The 14,878-nt window shown below is 50.2% G+C and overlaps 5 protein-coding genes across 5 annotated transcripts; 2 read left to right on the top strand and 3 right to left on the bottom strand.

The window, feature by feature from the left end:
- Positions 1 to 877: 877 nt before the first annotated feature.
- AtWU_06424 (queuosine 5'-phosphate N-glycosylase/hydrolase) lies at positions 878 to 2,279 on the top strand (the record flags this gene model as incomplete). Its single annotated transcript, XM_035501533.1, has 4 exons — positions 878 to 1,292; positions 1,347 to 1,501; positions 1,561 to 1,792; positions 1,852 to 2,279. The coding sequence occupies 4 exons, from the start codon at positions 878 to 880 to the stop codon at positions 2,277 to 2,279; spliced, it is 1,230 nt and encodes a 409-aa protein (XP_035357426.1).
- A 327-nt stretch (positions 2,280 to 2,606) lies between these two features.
- On the bottom strand, positions 2,607 to 4,065 carry AtWU_06425 (uncharacterized protein; the record flags this gene model as incomplete). Its single annotated transcript, XM_035501534.1, has 2 exons — positions 2,607 to 3,810; positions 3,881 to 4,065. The coding sequence occupies 2 exons, from the start codon at positions 4,063 to 4,065 to the stop codon at positions 2,607 to 2,609; spliced, it is 1,389 nt and encodes a 462-aa protein (XP_035357427.1).
- A 322-nt stretch (positions 4,066 to 4,387) lies between these two features.
- cyp5 (putative peptidyl-prolyl cis-trans isomerase) lies at positions 4,388 to 5,172 on the top strand (the record flags this gene model as incomplete). The annotated part of the gene is made up of 3 exons (XM_035501535.1): positions 4,388 to 4,399; positions 4,471 to 4,536; positions 4,609 to 5,172. The coding sequence occupies 3 exons, from the start codon at positions 4,388 to 4,390 to the stop codon at positions 5,170 to 5,172; spliced, it is 642 nt and encodes a 213-aa protein (XP_035357428.1).
- A 656-nt stretch (positions 5,173 to 5,828) lies between these two features.
- zpr1 (zinc finger-containing protein ZPR1) lies at positions 5,829 to 7,288 on the bottom strand (the record flags this gene model as incomplete). Its single annotated transcript, XM_035501536.1, has 2 exons — positions 5,829 to 7,088; positions 7,163 to 7,288. 2 exons carry the CDS (start codon positions 7,286 to 7,288, stop codon positions 5,829 to 5,831), a joined length of 1,386 nt encoding a protein of 461 aa, XP_035357429.1.
- A 3,314-nt stretch (positions 7,289 to 10,602) lies between these two features.
- AtWU_06428 (Zn(II)2Cys6 transcription factor) lies at positions 10,603 to 12,809 on the bottom strand (the record flags this gene model as incomplete). Its single annotated transcript, XM_035501537.1, has 5 exons — positions 10,603 to 11,259; positions 11,309 to 11,818; positions 11,873 to 12,512; positions 12,572 to 12,700; positions 12,760 to 12,809. 5 exons carry the CDS (start codon positions 12,807 to 12,809, stop codon positions 10,603 to 10,605), a joined length of 1,986 nt encoding a protein of 661 aa, XP_035357430.1.
- Positions 12,810 to 14,878: the final 2,069 nt, after the last annotated feature.

Genomic DNA, 14,878 nt, shown 5'->3' on the forward strand with positions numbered 1-14,878 from the left:
TTAGTGGTAGCATGTCGATTAATACGGATTTCCGGGCTTAGATCCATAATGAACTTTAACGCAGTATACTACCAGTAGTTGCTGTCTACTACAAAGTATAAGCATTGACGACGGGCTTTTTCATTGGCGGAACAAGGCCAACGTCTGGATGGAGTCAAGGATGGGGGAAAGGAACAGTGGCTGGCTTTGCTGTGTAACAACCAACCAGGCCAGCATACTTCCATGAATCCGACAGGCTCTTCCGGGTATGTGTGTATCCGAGCTTTAACCACAAGATTTTTCCAAGGAAGATTGGTGGTCGAACCAAGACTAAATCAACAAGACTTAGAACTGAGTTATCGGTATTGATTAATTGACTGTCACCCACAGTCTTAAAAAGTGGCACCCGCAAAAGGAGATAAGATACCCTTGCTTACATAAACAGCACTTATCGGACCAAAAAGTTGAAGCTGGAAATTCCCGATAAAAGAATTGAGGGACATGAAAGAACCAGAAAAGCAGGTCTTCATTGACGGGGTTGATTGATTAGGACACCACTTCCCAGATGTCATTGGAGAATTACCTCCGTAGATAAATTACTTTGGTAGTGCGTGAATTTCCGCTGGGAGATTCGCCTTGGAGCCTGCCTTTGGCCCGATCGCTCTTTCTGGCAACAACCGTCTTTGATCCAAAGACAGTCGCTCGTGGGGATTTCCCATTTTCAATCCGTTTCTCTCTTTCCCTCCATCTCCCTCCCCTTTCCTCGTTATCGCCTCTGCCGTGAACCCGGAGTTCGCTGGTTCTCCGTCTTCTCCTCGCCAATTTTGCTCTACACTTCGGTTGGCACCTAACCGAGCAAAAAAAGTGTCATCGGGCAAGACCTGTCCCCCCTGGAGCTATGTCGGACGACGAAGCAGACCCCGAGTTGATTGCGCTTCTGCGCAAGACACTGGGACTGGGAGGCTCTTCTGATCCTCGAACCGCAGAGACAAAAGTGCTGGAAAATGCGCAATACGCTTTCGACAATGCTATCGACGTCGCATTAAACCCCTCCAAGACGAAAGAAGCCGCGGAGACGATATGGAACCTGATGCAGAAGAAAGAATACTCGACGCAAACATGGTCGGAGCACGAATTACACCCTAAAGCGAAAGACGAAAACACCGTCGACTTCATTTTCACCATGGATCTCCTCAACTTCAGTTTCTGGTCGGAGCTCCCTAGCGAGAAGCGCTTCGCGATTGAGTACCGAGGCAGGAAGTGGACAGGCTACTGGAGCTTGGTTGCTGCCTTGCAGAGAGCTTTGGATGAGGGTAGGTCCTTTTGCCGCATGCTAAGCAAGAGACGCGAGAATCTGACTGTTATAGACATTCCGATCACCACGCCGGAGTTTTGGACCAAGGAAGATGAATGTACTGAGGAACTTATCAAGCATGTCTTCCGCTCTGCCACCGATGAAGAGATTCCTTTGCTCCAGGAACGTCTACAGTGCCTGCGAGAGGCAGGTCGAGTTCTTTGCAGAGTATGTCCTTCGCCATTTATATTCCCCGCGCCGGATGCTAACAAATCCCCCATTTGCAGGAATATGAAGGTAGTTTTGTCAACTGCATCTACAACTCCAACTACTCTGCTGCTTCGCTAGTCAATTTGCTAGCAGAGAGCTTCTCCTGCTTCCGGGACGAGACAACCTTCCACGGGCGGAGAGTGCGAATCTACAAACGGGCTCAGATCTTGGTTGCGGACCTTTGGGCTTGCTTTAATGGTGAGGGGTATGGAGAGTTTAACGATATTGATAAAATCACCATGTTTGCAGGTAAATCTCCTGACTTCCTTCCTGCACACCTTGCCTGAAATTTGGCTCATAATTTATAGACTATCGAATCCCGCAGATGCTTCACCAACTCGGCTGTATGTCATACTCGCCGCCTCTGGAAAGCCACATACGCAGGTTGCAGCCGATCCCTAGCGGGTCCAACTGGGAGATTGAGCTTCGAGCAACCAGTATCTGGTGTGTCGAATTGATAAGAAGGGAAATCGAACGCCGACACCCAGAAACCAGGGTGAACCCGACGGTGAAGCTCAACAAAGACAAGGAGGCAGAAGAAGACGAAGACGCCGAAGATCACCAGCAGAAATGCTCAACCCAGAAATTTGTCAAGAAGGAGCCCGTCCAAAAACCCGCTGGAATGGGCGTGAACGCTATCTTGATAGATTTCTTCCTCTACGACACCATGAAAGAAATAGAGAAGACCGGACAGGAGTCCATCCCGCATCATCGGACAAGGAGTATCTGGTATTAGACTGGCGGCAAAGCATATCATCTGCGTTTGTTTTTGTCTCTATCGGCTTTTCCAACACTATACCCCGTTGCTTAACTTGGCCACGCATTGCATTCAAAGGTTGCTTTTCGGGTGGGTGATGGGTATAGACTTGCATACATTGTGATAATGATACCATAGCATTGCTTTTTAACTTTACCCTCATTTGTGGGCTTCTGTACACCATTTCTAATCATTCATTACAATCCACTGACCCGAACAAACTACAAGGTTGTTCTACACCATAGAAACCGTCATCTCACTTCAAGGGTATCTCATCTGTATTAATCTATATCATTCCAAATACTCCTAAACAGCCTGAGCCGTCCTCTCAATCTGCTCAATCCGCGCCAGCATATCCGCCTTCCACTCGAGATAATCCTCCCTGCGATCCTCACTCAACCAATCCACCCGATCCTGCATCATCGTCCCCAACCCCGGAAGCAGTCCCCGTCTGGAAGACTTGCCCGCAACCAAAGCCCCCCTCCCAGAGACCATCAACCTACCCCTACCCACATCCTCCTCGACAACCCCACCCACCAGCTCATCCCCCAAAGCGCCCTCATCGCCATCCAACTCCCCAGCCAACGGCACATTCTCAAACCACTCCTTCCCATGAGCCCACCCCTGCTCCATAACCAACGCAATCCACTGATCCACATCCTCCCGATGCCGCCTCTCCGTCGCCGGAAGGCCCAGACTAACCAGCGCGGTCTGTCGCATCTCCGAGAACGTCTTCTTATCCATCTTCTTCGCCTCCGCTGCCTCAGCACTATCATCGCCCGATGACCCCGGTTGTCGGCGACGAGCAAGCACCAGGAAATAGACAGCAACAATCAACGCATTGATGATTTCCTTGAAATCCTCATCGTTCTCTTTATCCTTGGCTAGGATAACTGGTTCGAGAAACTCCATCATCTCCTCGTCGATTTCTTCGTCGTGTTTCGCCGTCGCTTCGGATATCAAGTACAGGATGGTAGATACACCGGCGAAGATGTGAGGTGGAAGGGTTCGAGAGATAGGTGGTCGAGACCATGTGCTCATGCGCGGTGCGGGGGTTGAAAGCGTCTTGCAGACGGTCCGGATGGAAGTCATCACCCAGCTAGGGGCGTCGGCGATGATGGTTGAGCCGGAGAGGCCATTTGCGCGGAACTTGGGGATTTTCTGGGGTCGAGGTGATGGGGAGGGTCTGTCGGCGTCGGTGTGTGAGAGTGCGCGCTTGAGAGGGGTGGATTTCGTGGGTGTGTTCTGTTGGTGTAATTGTTGTTGGTGGTGTTGTTGTATCCCTCGCGGAGTAGCAGTTGCGGTGGTCTTTGATGGGGTCCTCTGCGTGCCCTTTCTTGGTGTTGAGGGTGCTGATCCGGCGCGAGAGGGTGTCCCTGGGGCGGAGGCACTTGCGCGGGCGTTTCCGGTGGAGAGGGATCGGTCAAGGAAGGCGTAGAGCTTTTTGTAGGCGCGGGGGGGACATGGAGGGTGGCCGAGGAGAGGGGGGAGTTTGAGAACGCGGGTTAATCTATTATCGTAGGGATAGTCAGACTCAATGCATATAGAAGACTGGTGTGTGAGAATGGGGAACTGCACACCTTTTGCAAGCGATTTCAGCGCACGCATACGGCCGGGCGATCTCTTCTTCAGGCTTGAGACTGCTGGAGAAGCTGCGCGATTGGGCGACGAGTGATATGGCAAGACTGAGTAGTTCTTGTGGGAGGTCTTGCGCGTGTGTAGGCAGTAGCGTGGCCAGCGCTTGCTCGACAGGCCTGTTGTTCATGGTGTTTAATAACAGTGGATTAGATGCGGTTGACGATGGTTGGTCGGAGGAAATTGGGTGTATGTAATCGCAGTATAAAACAGATGGTGTATGCTGAGAAATACTCATAAACCGTATACACCAAACCAATTGTAGAGTATATTGTGAAGTTGATGCAGGAATGGGATGTGGTTCTGCTGAATGGAATATCACGACCGTCATGTGATCTGCAGATAAATGCGCTCCGCATCGATGATCGCCGCAGCTCTCCGTCGTTCATTGCGCCAACATTTCCCATCCTACTATCATTCTACTATCAGCAGATAGCACAGACTCACACATCATGTCTGTAACAGTGAGTGCATTCCCCCAAATTACACCACCATCAGTGCCAGCAAACACAACTAACCACCAACTCCACTCCAGCTCCATACCACCCACGGCGACCTCAAAGTCGAGCTCTTCTGCGAAGCAGTCCCCAAGACAGCAGAGGTACATACTTCCCTCCCACCCCAGCGCCTCTCACTCCATATCCCCCAATGAACCCAACTAACCACCACACAGAACTTCATCGCCCTCTGCGCCAGCGGCGCATACAACAACACGCCCTTCCACCGCCTCATCCCGGGCTTCATGATCCAAGGCGGCGACATCTCGCTCAACCCGTCCCTCACCTCCTCCTCATCCAGCTCTAAACCCCCTCTCCCCTTCGAAGACATCCCCAAAGGCGGCACCTCAATCCACCACCCGCAAGCCCTAAACCAAGAAATCCACCTCCCAGCACTAAAGCACAACACGCGGGGTATCCTCTCGATGGCATCTCGCCCCGTGAAGGATCGCACAGCGCCGGGATCGCAAGGCGCCACGGGGGCAACGATAAACGGGAGCCAGTTCTTCGTGACGTTTGCGCCGGCACCGCATTTGGATGGCGCGAGTACGGTGTTTGGAAAGGTGTTGAATCTGACGGCGCAGGATGAGGGCGGGGATGTGTTGGGGAGGTTGGAGAAGGCGAATGTTAAGGTTGATAAGAAGGGGAGGGTGGTGCAGCCGAAGGAGGGAGAGGAGGGGGGGGTTGAGCCGTTGAGGATTGAGAGGGTTACGATTCATGCGAATCCGTTTGCCAAGTGAGGTGGAGGGGTATTTGTTGTTGATTGATAGGGTTTGAAGGGTTGGTTGGTATGGTCATGGCCATGGCCATGCTTTATGTCAATTGTGAGATGTGAAGACGCCATGCTTGATGCGAACTGGAAACTATATGCGGCATCAGGTGTCGCTCTTGCAATGGCTCAGCTCGCCTCACTACTTAAGGCTACCAGCGTCGCTCGATACCTCATACAATGTCCGTGATGGACTGAGGTTTGAGCTGATAGAGATGCTGGGTTGAATCAGATACAGAGCGAGGACCCTAATTGGGATCGCCAATTTACTATATTATAATGATAAATGAAACTGACAGACGGTCATCTATACATGGTTCGTATATGATATCTCTAAAAGCACACATCATCAATGAACTTTTTCTCACAACCCATGGATATCACCCCCAAACTATGAGTAACAAAAAGTGGAACACCCCACAACCACACCATATGACAATGCCAACATGCACCGGATATCTAAAAGCAAAACAAAAGAAAACAAGGCCAAACGTAAAACGTCATCGCAATGCATATATACGAAGGGGCCAAGCGTGTGAAGTTCATGCACATCGTAACAGAGACAAGACCAAGGTCATCAAAGAGAAACGCGAAAGCAGAGTCTAACGGGTATAACGGAGGTATTTATCACTGCTGCTCATCAGCAGGCTTGTTCTCCGCGTCCTGCTCGTATCCCTCCGTCTTCATGTCCTTCAGACCGAGCTCCTCTTCCTCCTCATCAGTGCGGGTGTACTCCTCCGTCTTGATCTGGGGATCAGCGGCAGGAGCACACAGGTCCTGGACGTAGCTGTTGGCCATGGGGTCCTCGAGGGTGATGACGAACTTCATCTCGCCGCTAATAGCAGCGTCGAGACGCTTGAAGAAGCGCTCCCACTTCTCCTTGTCGGAGGAGGCCATGCTGTCTCCGCCGGAGCCGGTGGTGTCGTCGATGTCATAGATCTGACCGCGCAGCTGGTCGCGGATCTCGGTGAGAAGACCCTCGACGGTGGTGAAACGACCACCCAAGGTACCGGGCTGGACGGTAACCTCGAGCTGCTCACTGTAGAGCGCGCAGGTGTCGGACTTGAGGATATCACGGGCAAGATCGGTCTCGTTCTCGACACTGAGGGTGATACGCTTGCCCTTCTCGGGGACCTCGCCACCAGTCTTAACTTCACTGGTGCGGTATCCGCAGTGTTCACAGGAGGTACCCCAGACGTACACCTCCTTGAAGTAGGGGATGTCCAATTTCTTGAAGTTGGTAAAGCACTCCTTGCTGCAGCCAGGGCATTCGGAGGGCAGACTATAAACTTTTCCTGCGATAATATCGTCCTCCTCGGCTTCGGCGGTACCTTCATGCTGCACAGCGTTGGGGTCGGCAGCGATACCAAGCTGTTCATTCTGCTCGTGGGTACGAGGGTAGTCGCGGCGCTTGTACTTCTTGACATCATCGGCGGTGGTGGGAGCAATCCAAGAGTTACCAGTAGGGTCGTCGAGGGAGACAGTGAAGGGGTATCCCTCGCGGTCGAGCATGCTCTTGAGCCTATCAATGATGGGCACGAGGGCATCGTGGAGTTCAGGGGCCTGTTCCTTGCGAAGAGGCTGCTCGCTGGAGAGAGACTCGTAAATATTCTGGATAACACCCTCGACGGTGGTCATCTGGCCGTCGGTCTTGGGCATCTCGATACCCAGAGTCTCGAGCTTGAAGATCGAGGTGTCACTGCGAATGACCTGGCGCTGCATGTCGGTCTCGTTCTCAACTTCGAGGGTGTACTTGGCGCCCTTCTCCTGGATCTGGCCGGCAGACTTGACGGAGTTGTTCTTGAAGTGGCAGTGCTCGCATTCGAACGATTCGAGGATAATGTCACGGAAGAAGGGCACACGAAGGAGCAGGAGTCTGGTGGTACCCTGTTTGCAAAGTTAGACTCGTCATCCACGACAAGAAACATTATGTATTTAGAGATCACTAAGGAAACACTTACGTTCTCGTGACAGTTGGTGCAAAGACTCTCCAAGCTCATAACACCGGTGTCATCATTGCGCTCCACCAGATCACCGGGCTTCTGGAATTGCGACTCAGGCTGAGTCTGGTTCTCGTCGGCGGACATTGTGAAGGGGGTATAAGCACTGGGTTGAAATTACAGTGAAAGAGAGGTGCTGAAAAGAATACAAAGATCAAAGGACCGTTTGCGCCAGAGAACACAGAAATGAAGGCGACAGGAAAATTTAAGCAGCAATGGCGGGAACGTTCCTTTGCATTCCACTATCGCCGTGGCGGGGCAAGTTTTTTTTTGGAGGGGCACCCGAGTATTAGTCAGCCGGGGTTATTGGGCGCCAGAAATAGCATGATTTTAAAGATAATATAGATGGATCCGCGATTGTTGCGATAATATCTTAGTGTGCTTATTAATCGTATATATTGTGGTCATGTAGACATAGACATTTCCGCAGATATCTCCTGAATTCTATGCAGGACGTTGCACACATCACACCCAACCATCGGCTAAAAGCACTGTATGCTTCCGCCCAATAACCCTGCTGTAGTTAGCCAAGCCAACTTATGGGGACTGGGGAGACTTATAAGAAAAAATTGGGCCGTTCCCCCGAAGAGGAACGGCAGGTTCACCGACTGAAAACACCCCGGACTGTTCGGCTACTATACTTCAGGCAGTACATCCATCTCCCCTTTCCTGTACGGAATCCCGAGTTTCATTGCAGTGCCACCGTGAACATCAATAGAGCGCCTTCTTTTCGTAGCTAGCTCAGCCCGATCCTGAAAGAAACACCAGCATCCAGGCAATATGGCATGGGAAACAACGCGAAATCCAAGCAGACAAGCCTAAACTTTGATCCTCGTCCAGAGGTCCTGCAGAGAATTCCCTGTACGAATCCCACAGCCCACAATGCTGGTAGATGATGCTTCGACCAAAAGCTGGTTCGATCCTGAGTGTCGTGACGGAGAGGAGAAGGGCTCGCTCGGTATGAAAGGCAGCGACTGCTGATCATCGGGCTGTTTCTGGGAGCAGTGTAGCACAGAACCCTTGGCAAGTAGTTGAGCAGTTGAGGAAAGCAATCGTCAAGTGAACGCGGTTATGGCACAGGTATGCCTCACAACCTCCGCAGGGAATTGACCCTTTACCTATCCAAGGCATCCCAGTCGAACCTTAGATCAAACGCACCATCTCCCTACATCTTTTAGGCATGTTTCCTGCGCATCAATTGACATTCCAGCGCCACTTGATCTGACTTCTTGTGTGTGATACAGTACCCCCAGGGACAGGTTTTTGTTTCCTCCCCGCAGTACGAAACATTGGGGGGCATTCAAAGCGGACAAAGAACATCCCCAAAAGCCGCTTTCTTCTCCCCAAAGGGAGGGACCACGACCGAAACCGTAGTCTGTACCAGCGCCCATCATCTATTCGCAACCTACATTGCAAAGAGACGGTTAACACGGGCGATCAGGACCTTCTATAGAAGCGCAAATCAGTGGCTGGTGCCGCGATTTGGTGCCACCTAGCCTCCGAAGTGGACGAAGTACAGGAAGTTGCAAGGTAGAAAGCAGGTACAAGGGTCCCAGGCCCCTCGAGATTGGAAGCATGTACGGGACAGCACAGGGCCCAAGACCGTGGACGACCGACAATGCCTGCATATTGAGCATCACCATTACATGCCAAGACTGATCTGGTGCCGGAATGTGACAACAAGCCAAAGGTCGGATGGCATTGCATAGAAGGCAATGACCAAGCATGTATCATCCTGCCCGACAGTGAAAATGGACCTCGCTGCAATATAATCACTACGGACGTGCCTGGACACAACCGAGAGATTATATTGGTTCTGACGAGTGGATCCATTGACATATCGGGTTGATGACAGTGTGTGGGCAGTTTGTTGTATTCGAGATGATCAATTTGCACATGTAATGAATGATGCCCGCAGTATTGCCCTCAAAAGCACGGTATTACCACCCATAGATTGCTCCCTAAGACAACTCCAAAACATAGTTGCCCGACATGCTTCACCTGCTTTCTCTCCAACTCCAGTCTTTCAGGCATAGAGTGACAATCCGTCGTGATCAACATGTAGCGCCCAGCATTGGCAAACCGACGCGTGCCCTTTTCAGGAGCTTGTAACAAACGCATGATAAGCCGTCTTTGATTGCCTCCGAGGAAGCTCTGGACATCGGATTCCTTTCATATCGTCGATCCCACCAGGGATCGAGCCCACTAATCGGTGCATCCGCCATGTAACACCGTGAAACTGATACCACCGAATGGCATCGAACTGATTGGTGTCTATTAGGGTTTAGTTCCCAAGCTTCCTCTTACCGCCTGCTCCTAGCAGAACGCGAAAGACAAAACTTGAGAAGCCGTAGGAGGGTAAGATCTGTATAGACGCCCGTAGCGGGCGGAGAGGCGAGATCAAGCGGCACTCCGGAAAGAACATTGAAAACACGTCCACACATCTTCAAAGGTATAGGGTCCAATGGAGATTTGAGCTCCTAAGAATCAACTTTGACTGAGCGTCTCGAACAAGTAGAAATCAATAACTTCAGGGAGCTGGTTGAGCTAGCCAATGTCACAGCCGCTGTGTTTGGGGAAGTAAAAGGACGGGACGGAGATGATGCGCCTCGATTCGAGCCTCGAACAGACGCGACGCGTCATCACGTGATTACCAGCCGCCTGCAAAAGGACTGGAATGTCCTCGCACCCAGTCATCCATATTTTGCATTCTCTAGTTGCTTTACAGCTAATTGATTTTGTCCTGTATTGTTTTTGCTTGGACATTACGCCTTTCCAAAGCTAGCTGTCAATGTACATATCTGAGGAACATAAGAAGCATCCTTAGTGCAGTGACTCCATGACGTCATTCAATACACCTATAGTTAACCACTTCACCCGATAGACGATAATCACCCCAATTCCGCTTCATTCCTAATGGCCACAAAGGTTTACTATACTGTGGACTTTGGTAAATTCCACGAGTGGCAACTTGCTTCCACCTAATATTTCTGCAGCTTCTTTTCCCGCATTGCCGATTCAGCATGGCTGGATGGCCTTCCGATTGGCATCTTAGTTGCCTTTGGGCTCCAGGCATACTCGTTCCGGCCCGCTGCTATGGTTGCTTGCGGAAGGGCTGGCTTACTTGACCTTCTAGTATTCTCCCAATGATTGGATGTGTGCGCCGGTGTGCTACACGGTCTGAAATCGCGAATATCAACACGATCTTGATCGTGGGGAACACTAGGGACATTATCCAATAAGGTGTAGACAAATCCTCGCAGGACTGTCAATGTCGGGGTCGAAAATCACACCCCTGTGGACCCGCAAGCCTTGAGCGGTATGAAGGCGAGAGCACACCATGCCGGGGTCGGTCCCATTTTCTGGCTTCTGATCTGTTAATGACGCAGCCATACGTCTGATCACGAAGTCCACATGGTCGCAGGCCATGCAGCAATGGTAGCATGGTCATCGATGAAAAGGTCATATGGCTGGATAGCATCTATTTCATTCTCTGACCTGCCCAGAAAATCCTGCATTGTCGGTTCTAAGAATGCCATCTCGGTAGTATAGCCCGTAGCTGGCACTATACTAATTGCATGAGGATCTGCGGCCGGGCCTCCAGCCGATAATGACGCGAGGGAGTGTCTTGGTGTTTGACTGCGACGCTCATGGCCATCATTAACAACTCCAGAGTTGGTTGCCAAAGTTTTCTTGACACGCTTGAGGTTCTCGTAGAATTCAGCAGCAGCAAGATTGCCGTGTTCACTCATCCTATGCAGGATCTCAATGGCAGTATCTAACGACTCCAGATCTGCTGGGTTTCCGATCGTTGGCAAAAGACTTGAGATCACCAAGGCAATGCAAGATGAAAAGAAATACTGGGCGTAGAAATAGCCGTACATAGGCAAAGAGCCATTAACCCACTCTTCTATTATGAGTGCATGGGAGTGCCGTGCAGCATGTATGCAAGCTTCACTAAGAGTGATGACCGGCTGAGGAAGGTCTTCGCTATCATCACGGTTGCTGTGATGTAATAGAGCATGGAGTAGGATGGGTCGAGTGGCTAATATAACGCACTACGTACTGTTAACGCAAAGACCCAGCGTGGATACGAAGCAAACTGACCTGATTAAATTGTAAATGTAATGATACGATATGCTTTGGCGGAGGAGAGTCCTCCGAGCGCAACTTGACATGTTCTGGGAGCGATTTAAGCCAGTCTTGTAAAGCCAGCAAGAGCTGCTGCTCCCGCTGGAGAAATGACTCTACATGCTGTTTGCGACAATAAATCTTGTCAATGGTCTGACCAATAATCTGCGACAGTCGAATACTGGCGACAGAGTAAGCTGTATCAGAGAACTGCTCCTCAGCAGCAGGGCTGGCAACGTCGGTAGGCATATCGACATGGATATCTTCATCGCGTATCTGTAGCGGGAAACCAAATTTTGACGTATACATGCGATCGAAGACATAGATAGCCCACCACAGCCGAACCCGATGCTGACGTTCTATAGGATCAGTGCATTGTCGCTCAGGGATATTATGATTGAGCCCGAGGATCAGGCCCAGGCGCATGGCGCTTCCGACTAACATATAAGCCGAGTGTCGTCTGTTGAGGAAGTACGAGTACAGCGACTGAATGATGCGTTTAGCAATGGCTATGATATGCTGAAGAAGCAGTTGACTTACCAGTAGTAGCAGACTTTCCACATGGATGACACCTGGTCTCTCGGGCAGAATCGGAATTAGTCCCATTGCTCGTACATAGTACAACGTGCCTGGAACTCGACCCGTTGGTGAAGAGTTGGCCCGAGACGAATAGACTTCGCCCAAGGCAAAAAGGGCGAAGAATTTGCACATAACAGCCGGGTCCTCGCGTAGCGATGGCGTGCGGTATATGGATTCGAGGTGCTCGATGGTCGACTTGCGTAGAAACAGATGGTAGACGCGACTCAACTGGTTGAAAGCAATACGAACCAGTAGACGAGCCTGTGCTAGAGCGGGCCATTGAGTGGCGCCCTCGAGTAAAGATGACTCGGGGGTGTATTGCGTTCGAGCAACATGCGCCGTATTAGGATCCCCCGTAAGGAACTGGCGCAAGCGCGTCGCGAACGCCGTGCATGCTGCATCACCCATGTATATAGGAGGAGCAGAAGGGTCGTATGGGTAGAACCAAGCCCGTTCTCCGAGGAGAGGGTTTTGCACCGGCGGGTATGTCTCTTGTGGAATAGACCCCTCGGCAGTAGTGGCAGATGAGCTCTGAGGGGTACTAACGGAGCGTAACTGTTCTCTTAATCGAGCGTTTTGGGTAAGAAGTTCGTCGAGGTAACTGGTGTATATCAGTCTCCGAGACGGCTAAGCAATGGGTGGATGATCGAGGATGCCTACCTCTCTTGCACCTTGAGCTTGCGATCACGTAGAGTGTATTGACACTCATCATCACAGCCAGCCCGCCGACATCTCGAACAAGGCTGTCCGCCAGAACATTTAACTTTATGGGCGTGACAACGGTGGCAGCTGCAGGAAGGGAACTAGTTAGCGCACTTGCTAAGGAAGAAGCCCGAATGGCAACGCACGCTATAGGCTTCTTATTATCACGCTTGGGCTGTTGCTTAGTGACAGGCATCGGTGAATAATTTATTTCAGACTATTGGAATGACCTGCATGCGTTGATGTTGTCGGCAGTCTGATCCTTCGCCGAGAGGCAAGACGAAGTTCGCCTCTCTTATTCATCCTTCGGCAATTTGGTCACATGCCGAGGTCTAACCTTAACCAAGTATGACTTCCACTAGTATCAGCCCCGCGGCGCCCATAAGCATAAAACAATAGAGGTGGGTGAAGAGAAAAAAAAGTAATTGTTTGTGCGCTTTTTGAGTGATTAATGAAATATCTGCGATATGTATCCTGATTGCCGATATCATACTATTGTAAGTCTGTTGTAGCTGCTTCATCCAGTCACGCTGTTGTAATCGGTTCCGTGACGGCATGCCGACGGTCCTATGAGCATATAACCGAACTATATAATTTCGCAGAGAGAAGAATCCAGAGCTTCATGGCTTTTTTTTTTATAATACTCCAGCAGCTCACTGTATGAAAGAAGGAGCATACTATAAAGCATTATACTTTGGTTCTACTCATAATGCTAATCCAAAGACCAAATTTGGACGTTCAGTTCCAACTGGAGCATGGGTCTGCCGATTTCAGTGACGGAGATGACATTAAGGGAACGGCTTTCATTATCCCACGAAAGAGTATCTCTCCACATCAGCTAAGCATTTACCTTGAAGGTATGATTCAATTCCTGTTTACAGCTGCAACTCGTAATAATAGTTCGTCAGGCAAAGTCAAAATACAGATTGACAGGACCGAAAACGCGGTGCCACTTCCACCGTACACAGCATGCCAGACTTTTCTTCGCATAGAACAGCCGCTCATGCTCAAATCATCAGCAGACTCGGGACTACTGCAAGGAGGCTTGAGACACGAGATACCATTCGGGTTCACGGTTCCTCCAAGGATAAGAGGTTCGGTGTGCCAGCAATTTTGTCACCATCAGCAGGTCCAGGAAGATCATTCACTCCTTCCTCCGAGCATAGGGCAAGACGACATGACGCCCAGCGAGATATCGGTCGAATACAATATAAAGCTCAGCTTGACACGGGGTATCAACCGAGACGGGATGCCAGCAGTAGCTGAATGGGCATTTCCATTGTTTATTCGTTCGCCGCGCATAGAAGAGGCGCCCTTGCTGGTTCCAGAAGACAGCAAGCATTACTGCCTCAGTAAAGAGAAATTCGTATCCAAGTCACCGATATCTTTCTCTCGGATTGGAGCGCTGTTGGCGCGGACGGCGCAGCCAGCCGCTATCCAACAAGCAAAAGCCATGGTCAGATACTTACCAGTCGACTTACAGTTCCAAGCAATATCTGGACCACATCTGCCACAGTTATCATCAATGTGTGTCTCATTAAATGCCATCACCACTTTTGGAGAAAAGCCAGAGATACATCTTCCAGCGGCTATAGGTTCTTCAGCATGGGATCCTTATCGTCACTCTTATGTGCAAACAGTATCTCTAGGGACTTCGACCCCGAGCCCGTTGGAGTGGGAAAAGTGCCATTTTACCGAGGATCTGGATTCATCCACGACCAGCATCGCATCAGGGATAATCTATAGTACCTCAGTAAAGGTGCCAATCAAGCTCCCGGATGGACTGTGCTTGCCGCCTACGTTCAGCTACTGTCTTGTTTCCCGAATATACTCTTTGACGGTGACTCTCTGATTCCACATTTCAGGGCAATGGAGTCGAACGACTAGCCTTACCTTAACAGTTCCACTTCAAATATGCTAGCTTAATCTCATAGCTAAAATTGGACCCACTGCTAGTTCTTGGCAAACTAGAGGAGTAGAAAGGAGACATGAAGCTGATATACTTTTCAAATACGTAGTGTGTGAGAAGCACCTTTGCTAGACGGCTATATGACGGCTATTTATATATTTGCTAGTTTGAAACAAGAAACCTGCTTGAGTTGGCATCATACCCTGGAAAATAACTTTCTAATTTCAACGTATCTGACTTAACATCGTGCAAGATTAGATTGATTATTAGTGAGCGAACAGATGTAGGTATTGGAGTGTTTCATATATTGGATGTTCGTGTAGTAACAACAGTATACTACCCAAAGTAGCAGCAAA

The sequence above is a fragment of the Aspergillus tubingensis genome (genome assembly GCF_013340325.1).
Source record: "Aspergillus tubingensis WU-2223L DNA, scaffold_8, whole genome shotgun sequence".
Classification (NCBI taxonomy): Eukaryota; Fungi; Ascomycota; class Eurotiomycetes; order Eurotiales; family Aspergillaceae; genus Aspergillus; species Aspergillus tubingensis.